Source organism: Chroicocephalus ridibundus, chromosome 4 (assembly GCF_963924245.1).
Source record: "Chroicocephalus ridibundus chromosome 4, bChrRid1.1, whole genome shotgun sequence".
NCBI lineage: Eukaryota > Metazoa > Chordata > Aves > Charadriiformes > Laridae > Chroicocephalus > Chroicocephalus ridibundus.
Genome location: NC_086287.1, coordinates 46949366 through 46966441, shown reverse-complemented (window position 1 = coordinate 46966441; position 17076 = coordinate 46949366). Strand labels below are relative to the sequence as shown.

General features: G+C 45.0%; 1 protein-coding gene across 1 annotated transcript in view; it reads right to left on the bottom strand.

Annotated features, from left to right (window-relative positions):
- Positions 1-1332: 1332 nt before the first annotated feature.
- CSTPP1 (centriolar satellite-associated tubulin polyglutamylase complex regulator 1) overlaps positions 1333-17076 on the bottom strand; it is an 81647-nt gene continuing 65903 nt past the window's right edge. The window contains exons 4-9 of the mRNA XM_063332779.1: positions 15694-15778; positions 10123-10208; positions 7378-7573; positions 5683-5792; positions 2421-2484; positions 1333-1919 (exon numbers count right to left, since the gene is read on the bottom strand). Of these exons, the coding sequence (XP_063188849.1) occupies positions 1748-1919; positions 2421-2484; positions 5683-5792; positions 7378-7573; positions 10123-10208; positions 15694-15778 (713 nt within the window). The 3' untranslated portion in view covers positions 1333-1747. The remainder of the gene's footprint in view (positions 1920-2420; positions 2485-5682; positions 5793-7377; positions 7574-10122; positions 10209-15693; positions 15779-17076) is intronic.

Here is a 17076-nt window from a genome sequence, read left to right as displayed (position 1 = left end):
TAATTATTAGCAAAAAGAGGCTGTGGCTGTTCAGAAGTTCTGTCGCCAGCCCTCTATCTGGGGTCAACAGGCTTGCACGGTCTCCAGCAGCTGGGGCTGTGGGCAGGAGGGGAAGGTTTGCTCTGCTGCTCTACATGGATGTTTTGCTGCCCCAGGCAGCTGCGGTGGGGGCAGGAGGGAGGTGAGGGTCAGGCTTTCCTGGTGCTTTGACCCTGGTCCCTGGGGTGGTTGCACCGTGATGGTACCTGTGGCGGAGCCAGGTGAGCATGGTGGGGCTGTGCCCAGGCAGGAGAGGTGACCTGGTGGGGTGGCACGAGAGTGCTCCTGTACCTGTGTGTCCATCTGTCCATTCCCCCCACCCTGGTACCACTCACCCAGGACCCCGGGCAGCCCAGAAGAGGCCAGAAGCAGCGGTGGCCTTACACAACGTGCTTTATTGCCAGCCTGTCACAGTCACTTGCTGAGGGGCAGGAGGGGAAGCGCAGTTAGCGAGCATGTTAATAAATAAAGTAACTTGCAATAAATAAATAACCCCCCTCGCTACTTCCACTCAGTGGTAGTTACAGGATTAGTCTTAAAATAGCTCCAGCACATGTTGAATCCACTTGGCTTAGGGCTGCTATAAGCTTTGGGTTACCAGCTCTTGGTAGCCCACGCTGCAGCATTTTAGGAACAGGAGGCGCAAGAGAAACTGAAGTGCCTCATGAAATAACTAGTCTATGCAAGCTGAGGCACAGGAGCTGGGCTTCACAATGTTCAGGGCTGCGGAGACCAAACTACTAAGTTAGTTATTAACACAATGAGACGCTACTTCTTTTTGTAGTTGTAAGGGCTACACTGATGATACAACAATACCAGTATTTACAAAAAAATACTTGGGACTTATTTGATAACTGCTTGCTTCTGCCCACCTAACCCTAGCAGATGTTCTATATGTTTACAAGCCACACCAGCTGTGGCCAAGGAATTTAAAGACTTTTTCTCTCTCCTCCAACCCCTCTGAAGCTTGCTTTTCCAAATGACCTTACTACGCTGTTGGAGGCAGTGGGAGGCCTCACAGATGGAAATTCGGAACAGCAGAGGAACCAGACAGCACCATGCAGTACTTACTGCAATCATCTAGCTTATTTACTATATTTGCTTTGGTAAGTCTTGGACAGATAGAGGAGGAAGCAGAAACAGGTGGCATGGCAATACCTAAGCCCTTCTTTTCTATGAACTTCAGGAATTTCTCTTCCTTTGATCACATGCAGGTGCAGCTTTACTGGGAGTAATGATAATGGAGCATGAGTGCAGAGCTGCTGCTGGCGATTTAACCACTCCATTGTCTAGTCTGAACACAGTTACACAAGACAAGACTGGCAAGAGGCCTGCACTCGTACTCCCACTGCTCCAGCACCTGCCTAGCTGTGAGGCAGAGTCCTGGTGAGAGTGGCCGGCTTTTTCTAAGGGGAGGCAGAGCTAGTGTCTGCTGGTTTGTCCTGCCTGCCAGCAGAGGGTAGCGTAACTCTGCAACTGGAAATGTAGAGGAGCTATTCCTGCACGAATTTGGAGCTAGGAAAATGGCAGAGTTCTTCCTGGGAAGAGACGGGGGGCCCTGGCAATGGGGATTGGCAAAGCCACACACACACACACTGGTGACGCAGACAGAACCCACCGTCAGAGCAGATGCTCTGGGAGGAGGTGCTGGTCCTCCAGCACATTCTGGAGAAACCTAAGATGGGAATGGTGCCCATCCTCACAACCTTCAGTTTTCAGAGGAGTCTGTCTCTTCATTGGAGCCTTCACTCTCAGCATCCATTTTTCGCCGGTGGTGTAGAGGTTTCCACGGAGAGTGAATCCTGGGTGAGTTACGGACAGGCAAATTAGCTGCATCCCCGCTGGAGCCGGAGATGGAAAGCCCTGAAACCTGAGCTACCCTGAAAGAGAAGAGACAAGGGCTAGGCAGTCTAACTTGTCATCCACAGTCTTTACTGTAGCAGTTTTGGAATGAATGTGGGAGGAAGGCTTATTCACAATGAGCACAGGGTTGGAAAGATAGCACAGAGGGTGAACACCTTGCGTTAGTACCTACTAGGCTCATCTTTCTTCCTGTTTAAACAGATCTTTCTTCTGGGCTGAGCCTGTGTCCTCCAGCACTCCTAGCTTTCACCATCCAAACAAAAATCTCCCTGTGCGTTAGAGATTGCTGCTTCCTCTGGATCCCTCTTTGAGGCACACTTTCCCCTCTGTTTCTGAAGCCTTTTCTAAGGATTTTGTTAGCTGCACCAAGGTACCTCAAAGAAACAGGCCCTCTCTGCTAGCTCCTCTGCTGTTGTAGAGTAGAGCAAAAGAATAGGGATAGTACTTTAGTAAAGTCTTCCTTAGCATGCTACCTTTAATCTGTTGCTTTACCTCCTACTTTAGGCAACTCCACTTACAATTTCTCAAGTTCCTGATCCATGGCAGGGTCCAGAAACAAGTCTCCTTTATCTGGCAAAGCCCCTGGGAAAAGACAAAGGAAAGTATCAGAGCAGAGTTAGGCTATTCATTCTTAAAGAAAAGCACTCACACCATAGCAGCATCCAAAATCTGCCCTGCAAGACAGAGAAGACTCTTCCTTATACCTGTTAGAGAAATGGATGCTGCATGTTGAGGATCATAGACAGCTAAAGAATGATGATCCATATTGTGTCCTTCACACAGGCTGTAGCTGAGCACTGGGAGGCACTCCACTCTCAGTAGCCTCGCCTCCCAGAGAACTTGAAGAGCTCTAGGGATTGGCAGTTACCATTCACTATACAATACTACCGCGTATTGACTGTCAGGGAGATGACAGTCTGTCAACTTCAGGCCTCTGCTGATTGCCCTATATAGTCACCGCTCCCAGATCCTATCAGAGCAATAGGTATGTTGTTTGTGCCACAGCCTGAAGCATGGGCTATACCACCCAGGGAGATGTATACTTCTGTGCCACCTGCCTTTCTTGTGGTGCACTGAGCTTGGGGATCAAAACACTCCACAGACGTAAGACTATTGCTTTCCTTGCAATTCAGGAAAGTCAGGCCTGACTCTGGTGCACATTAGGTCTACAGGAGTAAGTGTGGATGGACTGCGCTCTAGTGTTGCTTGCTGCCTGGATGAAAGTGAAAAAGGCTGGGCCAGTAATCGTGTACCCTCTCTCAGCATAAGGTTTAGCATGCTCCTTTTCACATTTGAAATCCTGTTCAGGGTGAAGGACATGTAGTTCAGACTGGAACAGCTGGTTGATCATCCTTACATTCTCTGAAAGGACACTGGCACCTCAGGAAGAGCCCAGAAAGAGATGGGGCTCTTAGAAAAGTCCTCCTTCCTAATTCTGTAAAAAATTCCACCTTGTACAGGGGTTGTGGGAGGGTGTGATCAGCCAATATGACAGGAATTGACTACCATGGCCCGTGCAGTGCCATACACCAGGATGAAAAAAAACCTCACTCGGTGATCTATATTAATAGTGCAGTGAGAAATGCTCTTGTTTATCAGGAGACCTGGGTGCTACACTTTGGCTCTGTACTCCCTGTGGGGACACAAATCTGGTTTCTGGCTCTGGCACCTTGCTCTTGAAGGAGTGACCGGGGAGCCACCTGCCTCACGCTGGCAGCAGTCACCAAAAACGTGGCAATGAGTGTCTAAAAATCAGAACCCATTTAGACCAGAACAGACTTGCCCACTTCTTTCAGTTCTGGTCTTCCCTCTCCTGCAAATGAACAGGAAAGCCTGGCACTGCAACACAGAGTGTCAGGAGGTCCAGTGAAGTGCCCCAGCCTGCTCCCTTTCATAGGCTCAATTAAAAGAATAAGCAGCTAAAGCTTAACTTGTTTCTGCATTTGCAGAATGCCCAGTGAGGTCTCTAAGGCACAAGAATTACTTGAGAGAGTCAGTAAATAACACTGAAAGGATTCACGCATCAACATTGACACTGGAGTTACGCTGCGGATTCTACTCCGGCCCGACAAACTCATCAGTGCTGCCCCAACCCAAACAAGCTGCTCTAATCCCTACCCCCGTTCCTCAAGGGAGGCTACGGGCTTTGTGAGACCACAAAGAAGGCAGGCATCCTGACCGAAAGCTCCTTTGCCTGAAACTGCCCTCGCTGAAGGGCTCTGGGGAGCTTGCGATCCCCTACAGACCAAAGACTATTGAAATCACCCTTCAGGAGAGATTAAAAGACACCAGGAAAAGAATCCTCCTTCCCTTGCCAAGGTGCTAGCACCCGTCAGCCGTGTGGCTCTGCCCCTCCTCTGAGAGAGGCCTCGGCAGGAGGCTGGCAGAGGGCCAGGGGATGGGCCCACATTAATGGAAATGAAAACCCAAACACTTTGTAGATGGCACAATGGAAGCTGTGGGCAGGAATTTTATTTTTTTTTCCCCCCACTCCTCTGTTTTCTTTGCACTCAACTAGAAGTGGATTTTCATAGGGCAAAGGAAAAAAAGATTTTGCTTGCTGCAATCCAGGCATCACCTTCCCCAGTGAATACACTTCTTTCTAAGCCTGTTTGCAGAAGGGATTGCAGGACTGTATTCACGCACCTTTGATATATAATCTCCATGTTGCTGGGTAAGCAGCCCTGCCCCAGAGAAGCATTAGCGGCTTAAATGGTTTGCTGTAAGAAGGGGCTCAGCCAGGGAGGGGACACTTTTACTGTACTATGATACACACCTGTGCAAAAGAACAAGCCCTCAGGAAAGGTACACCTTTTCACTGAGGTTTGTCTTTGTAATATAGGGACTGGTAGATACTCAAACCTAGCAGTGGAGGGAGAGGATACCTACCGAGAGACAGAGAAAGCCTACCCTTACCAGCCAGATGACACCTCCTGGATACAGCCTTGTCAGACACAAAAAGCCATTTCTCTTCCCCTTTGCAAGAGAAGGAAGAGCACAACCAAGGCATATGGTGGCCATAGGGAATTATGAGTCTGAATTATGTATGTATAACATACTGTCCTCCTCTGCCAACTTTGCTTCCTTGCTCTAGAACAGTATTGACCAGCACAACATGGAAATGAGCAGTGAGATGCTGCTTCATAATCCCTCTGGTTCCCACAGCAGCCTGGTACAGAATTTTGTAGCAGTTTGTGTTTTATGATACCACCAGATTTTCAGCAGGCCATAGATTAATATACTAGTGAGATCACACGGCCTTGAGGGAAGATGAGGAGAGACTGGGCTTTGAGTCTTTGAGCCAAGGAGGCAACAGAGGTTTTCCCATTAGATGTGCCTCCTTTTTTTTGTAGATGAGACCAGTCACTTAAAATCTGTGGGAGAATGAAGGGCTAAAACATAGGATGGGACTTCAATTCAGTACTGTCAACAGCAGTTAGCCACCTTACTTGTCTCCTGACCACCTCTGCCCAACCTTTATAGCTAAACATGTTAAAATGACAATTCTGCTAAAATTATCAGCTATAGAGGAGGTAAAACACTGATATCTTAGGGCCGCATTTCGTATCTAATTTTATCCTTGAAGAAGCTCCACAGCTTCAAGCAGACAGTAAGGCACAGTGTTATGTTTTTAAAGTTTAATCCATCAACAAACAGATGAAAAACTTTCCCTTACGCTCTTCCCGACAGTGTAAAATCTGGGGCATAATTACAGAGGAAATTCCACAGAAATGCAGAATGACTGAAAATCTAGAACTGTACCACTCACAGGAATCTTACCTAGGGCTCTGTTGATCCCCTGATCCTTTGCAAGTGCCATAAGGAATCCATAGAAGGTCAGTCTCTGTGCACTACTCAACATTTCCTTCACAAGGGCAGAAGGTGGACAGCTAGGAAAAGAGACAAAGAGGTCATCTTGTCTTTTAAATTATCACCTTTTTTTTTTATTTTCCCAAGACCCAGCTCAAACTGGAGAAACAAACCCTTTTACCTGTTCTAATACTGTCAAGTTGCCCTGACTCAATCTAAAACAAATATCCAACAGCTTGCTTATTTAGCACTGCATCTTCTCCCCATTTACTAAGCAAGATATTTGAGCTGGGGTACATCTCTAGGAGTAGTCTTACCTGTATCCATTCCAAGGACAGGGAGGAAAGCCTAGATTCACTCAGAGGCATACACATCCCAAGTCTTAGCGTGTTTTTTCAAAAATCAACTGGGAAATCCATTATTTTAGAAGACAATAAACTTTCACGAGGGTTGTTATGTTTTTATCACCCTTTTATTAGTAACAGTCACCCAAGGGGCAGGAAAACCTCTTCAATGATAGCCTAAATAAGTCAGAAAACAGTATTTAGGTGGGGGCCTTTCTTCTACACTCACTTTAAACCCTGGCCCTGACTTCTAAGCAATATCATCAGAGTGATTCTTGCTCTTGACTAATACTCCTTAAAGGATTTCGTGCAAAATAAAACTGCCTCATAAAGAGGAAGTGTTGAACAGTCCCTGGTACAGCGCACCCCCAGGGAGATGTGGGTGTGGGCTAGTGATCCCTCAGGCGAAGGTGGTTACCAAAGCTTGGCTGAATATTAGGCTACTGGATGAAAGGCTGGGAATGTCTCCCCTCACAGTGCTGTGCAGAGCCTGACCTACCAGATGGGTTCACAGTATCCCTCCCACCTGATGCTCTCAGGGCATACAGGGAATGCAGATCTTTTGTTACTTAAAAGAACTAAACAACCTTGCATCTTCATGCCTAGATATCTATAGTACTGGATGTCAGTTCAGCAGTAATTTTGTGGACGAAAAATTTGTATTCAGGCACCTAAAGCAGGTTATCAGGTGGAACTTGTATCCTGAGTCTTTTTGTGGATCTAGCCCGTGACCTTCTAGCAGGGCACGTGCTCGCTACCTGTAAGAAACTATGAAGAAAGTGTTTGTCAAAGCTATACAATAAGGTCTGGTATTGCTTCATCCTCTGCTGAACTAAGGCTAGTCTTGTGCCTGGGATCTGTAACTGGAGACCAGCTCCATCACTGGTTTTGGTACAGACTAGCAGTGTGATCTTGTCCAGGTACTAAGGCTTCAAACTCCATCCACCTCAGTAGCTCTTTCCTATGCTTGAACACCCAAAATCACAACTGCACTTGTTTATCTCCTCTAGTTAAATCATGATGGTAGATGGACCTCTCCTTGATAAAAGGGTCAACGCAGAAGCGAGAAGGAAAGCAGAGATCTAATTCAATCCATTACTTCAAGAATCAGACCAAATACCATGTTTCTTAAGTCCATTAAATTGTTTCTCTCCTCCGGTTAAAGTGGTTTGGCTATGATCTCTCCCTTCATACTTCCCCCAATGACATCTATTTGTGAGTTACAGCTTGTTCAAAGGCCTGCATTTCTTCACAGCTTCAACCTTACAAAGGGTCTCCAAAGACACAGACTTCAAATCCGTGTTTTGGATTCCATTCATACCTGTATTTTGATCTGTCACACAAGGACTCTAGGCACTGGTAGAAGAGAGATGCCTCTACCCCATCGAGTGGGCTGCAGTCATTTGGGGGTTGGCGCTGCCGATGTTGCCCAGAGGATGATGTTGGCACAATCACAGTATTTGGATTCTTACCAGCCAGTAGATCTTGATAAATGGCAGCCACACTTTCCAGGAACTCTGAAAAAACAGAAAGGGACTTAGAACTCAGGGCTATAACCAGCAAAGCATTCTCTTGACCTACCAGCTGTGGGATTAAACTGTCATACCTTGCTCTGTGCTGTACATAGCACCAGCAGGAAATAAGCACAACACTACGCCATCCTGCATATTCAGATCAGATATTATGCAGGCACAACCAGCCATTTCCATATAAGCTGCCGGCTTCTTCCTGTCGAGATGATTATGAGAGGCCACTCACTCTGGGATGATTATGAGAGGCCACTCACTCTGTTGAACAAGATTTTTCTCAAGGGAACAGAGGCTAGCTAGCACATGGATTAAACAGCAGAGCATGAAAGCTAACGTCAAACACCAAACTAGTTTGCAAAGTCTAAAAGGTTTTCCTTCACCATCTCTTGCCACTGATTAAGAACTCACCCAAGTTGGAAACAAACTATATGGAGCTGCAACGGGAGGAAAGGGAGCAAGTTAGTCAGGGCTCCAGGCTGTATCCCAGCTTGTCTCTGTGCTCCTCCAAAGTAAATATAACACGGGATCTAGAGGAAGGGCCAGGGCAGGTCAGGGCTAGAGTTGGCAGAAAGCCTCTCCCCAGGCTCCTCATACTACCCACTGTTTACTGCAAGAGTCTAAATTTAAACAAGTTTGTTTATGGATGTGGTCAGCAGTTTACAAATCTAGATTCCATTTGGAGTGGTTTGCATGTGTGTGGGTTGGTGGGAGAGCATATGACAGGCTGCATGTGTGCATTGTGCCTGGGTGAACAGGACAAGGATGGGATGGTTTTTTGTGTGTGTACACAAGGACGAGCTTGTGAGCACTCCAGTGGCATTTAAGTCCCAAGTGAATGGAAGTGTAATGCTGTGCGTGAGGCGGGTGAAGAGGAAAGGCAGGATGTCAGCGGGCCCTGAGGCTGTGGTTGAGGTTCTGCAGCTCAGTGGAAATATTTGTTATATCAGAGAAAAACTTTCCAAACACATTTTCTGTCCCTGGCTAAAGGCATTACAAGTCTGATTCTGCCCAACCCAAAATCACCATTTTGAACTGTTTCTCTTTGATGGATTGTCATGGATAATGTTGTGATATGTACAGGGAAGTTACAGGGGAAGTATTATACAGAGAAGTACTAGAAAAAGAGATTTTTTTATTAGGGATAGCAGCTGACTCTTAACTGCTATAGAGACGGGAACTGACAGGTTTGATTAGATCAGCAGGCCACCCAAGTCTGCTCTCTGACCACAGACTATGCTCCACCACAGCTTCTAGGCAGCGTCTCCCAGTATCCAAACCCAGCCCCTTTTGCCTGGTCGAGGCCAATTGTGAGCTACGTCCATCAGAGGGAGCTATTTAAGTGCGAGTGGACAGAAATCCATGAGCTTATGTTGCCTTTAGAAAGTGCTCTACGCTGGGAGATGAGTAAACGGCACCCCAGCAGTCCCCCAGCGCTTGGGAGCACATCTAACTTCGACAAAGGAAGCGCGTCCCTCTTTTTGCCCACCTGAGCAGGTCCCTGAATGAGATTCCCTTTCCTCGACCACATTTTAGGGTCGACAGGACAAACAGGCCAGAGTATTTTAAAGCAGTCTCCCCGTACAGAACAAGGACCTGAATGCTCATCCAAGCTTCCCTCCCTTGTCTCCTGAACTTTAGTTTAAAAATACCTGGTGATTTTTACAGACGTATGCGTATGGGTGAGCATATGTAAATACACACACACAAACTAATATTATTGGATTTATACTTTTCCTGTCAAGAATTTTAAAAGAAGTACCCCATGTAGTTAAACTCCCTCAAACTGGGGGAGTGGGGTAGAATATGATAAATGACCAACAATGTGAAGAAGCTAGATGGGGATTAACTGTTCACTTTCCCTTCCAACTAGGGGCTCTCAAATCAAATGAGAGGTGGTTCCTCATGGGACAGGTGGCAGGGTGGCAGACCTGTGCAACTCCTTGCCAAAAGGTGTTGTGGAGGTTACAAGGGGAGGCTGGAGAAGTTCTTGGGAGAGGAGTCCACTGGGGGTTCCTAAAATCATGGAAACTATACCCAGTTCAGAAACTCTTTAAGCTGAAACCAGCTCGTGGTTGGGTGAATATTAGGGGCAAGAATTTTATCTATTTGCCCAGGCCCTTTTCCTTTGAAGGCATTAGCTGGTGGGCTTTTCTTATCCTGTCTCCAGCAGGGACCAATACTTTCGGGGCAGAAATGCTGTATTAAGGAAAGGAAAAAAATGTTCCTAGTAAAAGTAATTTCTTAGGTGCTAACATACTCTGGATAAAGCTGGAAATTTATTTCTCAAGGCTAAGACAAATACATGCATAAGTCATAACAGTTACAGGTGTCTTGTTATTCACAAAAACTTGGAACCTCCTTATGAAGCCTCCTAATCTCTTGGCATCAGTGATGCCTTTCATCAGTAGATTCCATTATGTATATATTTTCTGTGAAAAATCATATCCTTACAAGTTTCAAAAAAGTGCAGGGACTGGGAAGCTGTAAGGTTGTAGTGCTATACTAGTGGGCGAAGTCATCAGCTTCCCAGTATTTACCTGAGTAGTAGAACTGGATCTGGAAAGCAAAGAGGAAATCGGAAAAAGACATCAGGCAATCCATAGCATCATCCATCAACACAATCCTAGGATAAGAGGAGAGAAACAGTTTAGCATCTACAAAAGAACTAAAGTCTGTAACCAGGAACACCAGATCTAGAGAAAGTGCAGCTGGGGAGCTATGTGCAACTGAGGACTTCTAGTGGCTTGGCCCATTATAAGAGGTTAGGAGAGAGGACCGGGAATACCCACTGCTGCATGGATGTGGACACCCTAATATAAAATGAAGGCAGCTTGAGAACCTGCAGCAAGGAGAAGATCCTGAATGTCAATGCTATCATACACTTCAGCTACAGTGTGAAAAGAGCAGTGTGACATGGATTGTCAAGCATTCAAAGCCTGGTGGACATGATGGGACAAACACCGGCATAAAAACTGCAAGGCTGGTTCACATGGCTAGACAAAGAGTAATTGTGCTACAGACAAGACAGTTAAATGAGTATTAAACTGGTGTAAGCAGAACGAAACTTACGCTATTTCTCTGTATACCCAAGTCCATCAAACTGGGATATTTTCAGATTCATAAGGATAACAACAGTTATCAATTCCTAATCTATACTCAAACAAACTCCATTTGACTACAGAGGAAATAACGTTGCACCAACAATCAGCTTTCCAATTACACATTGTGAATATCCTGTTCTCCCTTCCCAATGAATGAATCAGTCTCTCTTCATATCGATCAGGTTTATCATTTGACTATCAGGTCAAATTCCGTGGAAACCAAAGACTTCTTGGGCCAGGGACAATGTCTTCTTTTTCTCTGTCAAGCCCAAGGTACATGTAGGGAGCTACATGCACCCCTATTTTGAAGCATACTTCATGAATATGAAAAGTATCAGTCACGGGCCATAAAGATGAAGTATAAGTGATACCAAAGTCCAACTCCTCCTTTCAGGAAAAAACTCTGGATTTCGGAAGTAAGTTAGGGCAAAAGCATTCATAAAATAAAAAAAAAACAAACAAACTAAAACCAACAATGCTCTTGTCACTGCCACTACATAAGATGAAAAGGTCAGTCTCTGAAGTGGGGAAAAATCAAACTTGGGCTGATCAATGACAGCTGAGACTGAAAAACAGAAGGAAACACTCCACTTCTATAGGAAAAAACAGAGCATTCAGACGATGCTAAAGAAAGGTAGTTGGTACTCCTCTTCAACTGTGTGCAGGTCTACTGACCCTGTACAGTCAGTATCTGGCATATCATCTCATACGAAAAGGATTACCAGTTCATTATAGCCTAAGTACGGCTCATCTAGTAGGACCCTTTTGAACACGAGGCCAAATGCAATCCACGGACCAACTCCTGCAGCATCAATGGTCTAAACACATTACTGGGGAAACACTGTCCTGTCTCATGTAAAAGACTAAAGGGAGCTGTGTGGGAGGCTGACCTAGAAGAGTTATAGGATCTTGCAAGACTTCTCTGCCACTCAAACCAGTTCTGTTCACTGTGGCAAAATCAAACATGCAGAGCAGCTTGAATTAATTATCTCAAAGAAGAAAGACTGGGGCTAAGAGGGTCCCCAGGAGAAAAACCAGTATTTAAAACAAAACCCTTTGAAGATGTCAAAGTGCTTCTGATTTATTTATTATGTTCCAGAAGCCTCCTCCTCCTGTCTAAAGAAGCAGTAGCTTCAGTTCTTAATTCTCACTAATAAGCATGTTACTGAGATTGTCAGTGGCCACATCAAGGAAATGGCTTTGAAGCTGGCAGGCAGAGCATCCTCATCTCTCAGGCAATACTGCTCAGCCACTGGTGTTTCCAACCACTATTTAAGCACTGGAAATGCGATGGGCTGTATCGCTGATGAGCTGCACTCCCTCCTTTGAAGTGATGGTCTGTCTCCTAGATACCCTCAAAGCATAAGCTCCAAAGCTTCTGTCAGTGCAATTCTCCATCCTGGAGATGCAGGAGAACAACAGTGGAGAGGTTTTTTTATGTATTCATTATGCAGAGAGACAATATTACATCACCTTCGTGACAATCAACTCATTTAACTTGTTAAATCTAAAGCTATGGTCAATGGCTGTGCTCTGCAGCACCAAGTCCCAGTCACTTTCTTGGAAGAGAGAACACGAGGAAGTAGGCAGAGGTCTGAGAATTTGCTGGACATTTCTTGCTGTTAAAGACAGCAAGGAGCCTCTAAGGAAGGCTGTACAGCACATATGTGACGGAGGAGCGTCTAAATAGAAGCAGGTGCACTCTGGTGCTGGGTTACTGACTCCACTTGGCCCAGGAGTCTGCACTCCGGAAATGTTGAGAAGTCTTTAAATCCAATACAATCATTTATGAGGAGATTGACTGCAGCTGGTTATTTCCCCACGTAGCCAGCTGACTGAGCAGTCAGGGAAGCTGGGAGACCATCATATGCAATGTATCTGCACCTCTTCCCTGAAATATCTGGCAAGGAGAGAATCCTAGCCATGGACTATAACCCAGACAGCAGGACCAAAACTGAGGATGAAATCTGAAAGTCTGAACTGCAACTCAAAAGAGTTCATCAGGTAGCTGATATTTCAAGTGATTCTTTATTCGTTCTTTCTTGTCCAAATTAGACTTTAAGCCCTCAGGGGCACAGACTTATTTACAAAGTTAGTAGTCAGCGCTCAATGAATAATGAAAATCAAGGAGAAACTTTGGAAACGACTGAAGAAAGATGCCTACACTTGAGGGACTCTGGTGAAGGGTGTAATGGTCTTTCAGGGTTCGAGTGGGTTTGGCTGGCAGAAAAGCCTTGCTATTGTGCCAATGGGGAAACTTTATGATCTACTGATTGCGGTTAAAATCTCAGAAACCCAGACTAGACAGGATGTCCCCAGGACAAACTCTAGACCAGGCAAGTTGAAAGGACTTTTACTATTCTCTGCTACCATTAAAGGCTAACTGACACAATCTGTCTTAAGGCCAGGCTGGCTCAAATGAGTCTTCAGGGAATTGGTTTGTTTACTGATACATGGAGGCAAAAATACGCGGAACATACAAAAAGGGCAAGATCTGCACTCTCAGGCAACCTTTTAACAACAGGGGTACAGACGGGCAAGCCCCACTTTGGTTAGCACTGATCAGTGCAACATGAGCTCCCATACCACATAAAACAGCAGACGAGCTGTGAACTACTCAGCTCTTGCTACTCAAATGCGGGCAGCAAGTTCCTTGTGTTTCTACTACAAGAAAAAAGTCAATGCTCAGGTATAGATCTTGGAATCACGGCATGAAACCAGAAAAATACCTTCATTTTCTGGCCTTCTGCAATTTCGAGATTCAGAAAGGCAAAAAGCCTCTCTGAAGATCAAAGGTATCTCTGTAGATTAAAATCTTCAATCTGCTAATGGCTGTAACCCTTTGAAGAAAAAAAACACCCAAGAAATCTCAGAGATAGCCTGGTTCTTTTTTGTGTATGACTTCTGCATTTGTGTGGCACTCATAACAGAGAAATGGAGCTTGCTGGTGTCATGAGAATAAAACCTATATTGTTGTAGCCTCTGTTCTTCTGCTCTGACATTTCTTGATCTTACTCCCAGTGTTTGTTATCAGTGCATAGCAACAGCTCCTGGACGAGCGGAGTGCACCGTGCTGTGAGATCATCTCAGTCATGCAGCACTGAAACTACAACTACAACTGCTCTCTTTCCAAGAGTGCCAATAATTACACAGGTCCTGGCTGTATCAGTGAATGCTCTGGCTACTCCTGCCGCTACTTTATTTAATTCCTTTCCTAAGCAAATTAGCAACAAATCTGTTGGGGGTGTGCAGACTGAAGGAGGAACAATGTCCATAGGTTTGCATGTGACATTCACGCTTTGCAAGGACTTGGTCAGCTGGTGCCAGAAGACGGCCTGCGGGGTTCACCTTCCAAACCGGCAGAGACCAAGGAAGACAATGGAAAGCGTAGACCAGAAAGAGGACGAGAGAGTGAGTAACAGTTGGAAGGAAAGAGAAAGATGGTTTAGAATTATGACAAGTTTTATTAAAATTGTTCAACTAGATTAGCTTGTAACAGAATAATAGCAATGTGTAAGTAAATCTCTAGCCAGCCAAAAGTAGGAGTGAGGTCATCCCCACCTGAGCCTGGGTGCCTCTGACAGAGATCTCATTTCTCTCCAACACCTGCTCCCAAAGCCGGCTCGTCTGTCTCTACTGCACACGCACAACAGTGCAGCAGGCCCCTGAGTGGGGCCTCTAGTTTACAACAGCCTTGTGGATTAAATTCCTTGACACAAACATCATAACATGTGTAGATATGCTGAAGCCTCCTTTCATGCACCATCACAAATTCCTGCTCAGCTCAGCTGGAACCCTATGAAACGCACACTGGCAGACGGGACTGGTGCCTGTGTACCTCCATGAAAGGAAGCAGCGTATACAGCCCTGCTACAGGGTTAGCATTCTTTTTCAGTCTGGCATTGGAGGCCAAGCAACTGTACTCTGTGGAGCCCCAAAAGCCCACTGATGAGCTAGAGGGAAAAGTGGTGCTCTACTTTTCATTTTAATTGAACAGACACAGCTTTAACTGCAGTTCAACTTGGATAGCAGCACATAGGAGCCAGGGAAGAATTCAGAGAATCAGCCAAGTGGAAGTACGAGCAGATGGATAACATGTCTTTTTCACTTTCCTTAATATAATTTTCATGGGACTCTGATGCTAAAGAAAGATAACAGCATGACAAATAGAAAATGAAGATCTTTTCATCATTTAGGCCATGAACAACACAGGCAACAGCTAATATCCCGATCATGTGTCTGGATCCTGTTTCCAAATGTCATATCTATATCCATGAAAAAAGATAAATTTCTATGCCCCCTCTGCTGAGATGGCTAGGAATAAGAGCATTTATTCAGTAACCTTGCTGTGATTATACGTGTGCGTGTGTGTGTGCCTGCACACTCCTGCTGAGATCTGAACTGACCCCCCACCCCAACAGATGCATATACCTTATTACATTTTCACTATCAGATAGTTAATAATCAACTGCCTGGGCTGGACTGGAACCAGCAAGCACTATCAGTAAAAAATTCCATATCACATTATCAGTGCCCTGAGCCATCTATCTGCTTTAGGCCTTGTCTAGATTAAAATAAAATTTCAAACAGATTAGCTACCATGTTCTTAGCTAACGTACTTTAAAACACTGGCAATCCTTCAGAGGTTAGTACCTTTTAAACGTGATCAACCATAGGAAGCTGGGGTGAAGGGGAACATATTTTGAAGATGGTAAACAGTATTTGAAATAGACTTTAAAATCATTGGCTAACATGCTTTATACACAACTCATCTTCTGAATGTAGAGCCAGCAGCAGCATTCTGCACTGATATATATTGTTCCTGTATACCTTCAATGTACGCTCTTTCTCATTGCTAGAAAAACACCTTGATCTTAACCTCAAAACCTCTTTTCCCCAAAATCTTAAAAGCTGAAGGTCCCTGTCCATAACTTTAACCATGGATCTAGTTCCTAAGTCCATGTGTGTAGGACTGATCTTTCCTTAAAAGAGAGGATGAGGACCCACCTTGCTGCTTTCTGAGTGAGTTCCACCGGGAAGTCAGGGCAGAGCAGCTGCAGCAGGCAGTGGTATTCCTGTGCTGTCAGCAGATCTGCAGGAAGAGAGAGGCGAGAACATCATAATTCTTTTCCAGGCTGTTCCCTCCCCTTGCTTCCTCTCTAGGAAAAAAACCTCATATTCCCTTCTACTCTCAATTCAAGTAGACTGGGTACTAATGACAATGTCACTGCTCCTAGATCCTCAGAGCTGGGCTTTGCAGATAGTTTCCAGCAAAGACAATCAGAAAGAGGCCTGATAACAGGGGAATCCTATTGAAAAGAATCCTGCAGAGAAACTGGTAACAGGTAGTGATTCAGTGTGAAAAAGAGGTAACCAAAACAGGGCAGTTTCAAGTGAGAACACAGTTTGGTTTGACTTGAATATAACCATGTGGAAAAAGGAATAATTTCAAAGTTGCTTAAATTTGCTGAAATTCACTGGCATGGTGACATTCACCACAATATGCCTGAAAACCATCCACAGAACATCTGGCAGCAGTAACAAAGGCAAACAAGGTTTTTGGGTTGTGTATGGAAGGCTACAGAGTATAAACCACAGACGTTATTACTTTGGCATTTGGTAAGGCAGCTGGACGGTCTCTTTTGGAATAACATGTACAAATCTGGTCACTGTATTATAGGAAGCACAAAACAAAGATCCAAAAAACACAAGAAAACCAATCAAATGATTCATGTTTTAGAGAGAAGCTTTGTGACAGACTGGTCAAGAAAGGCCTCTGTGGTTCAGCAAAAGGAGCCTAAAAGAGGTGACTCTTAGGGAAGCTTACAGGATCCCAAGGGAATGGAAACATCCTGATGTCAAAAAGCCTTACATGATTGTATGTTCGTAGTCCAAAAGGCTGTGGACTGGAGTTAAGGAGAAGACTAGCTGAACAGCAGCAATTTTGCAGTACTTCTATATACAGAAGAATGCAAAGTATGGAAGAAAGAGCCAGGGGTGGAAGTAGAGCCAAGCAGTAGTCAGGGAGGGGATCCAAAGGGCACAGGCATTAGGACTGAGATACAGAGCATGAGTTCTTTTGCCACAGACACATCTTAGCCTTCCTTAGTCTCTAATCTAAATAATCAATAACGTCCCAGTTGACAGCCACTTCTCCGTATCTCCACAACTTCTCAAAGCCTGGCAGTTTGACAAAAGCAAGAGAAAGGGAAAATGCTGCGCCTTTGTTAGATGTTTCAAGAGGCAGGTATGCAGAATCAAAGGGACATTTCTCTGTGACAACCAACCCAGCCAAATTAGTATTTTCAATGCTGACTAAAGAAATACTGCAGGAGGACTGTCACCAAAATCAAGTTAGAGATTTTTCCTTTACCCACATTATTAGCTAGG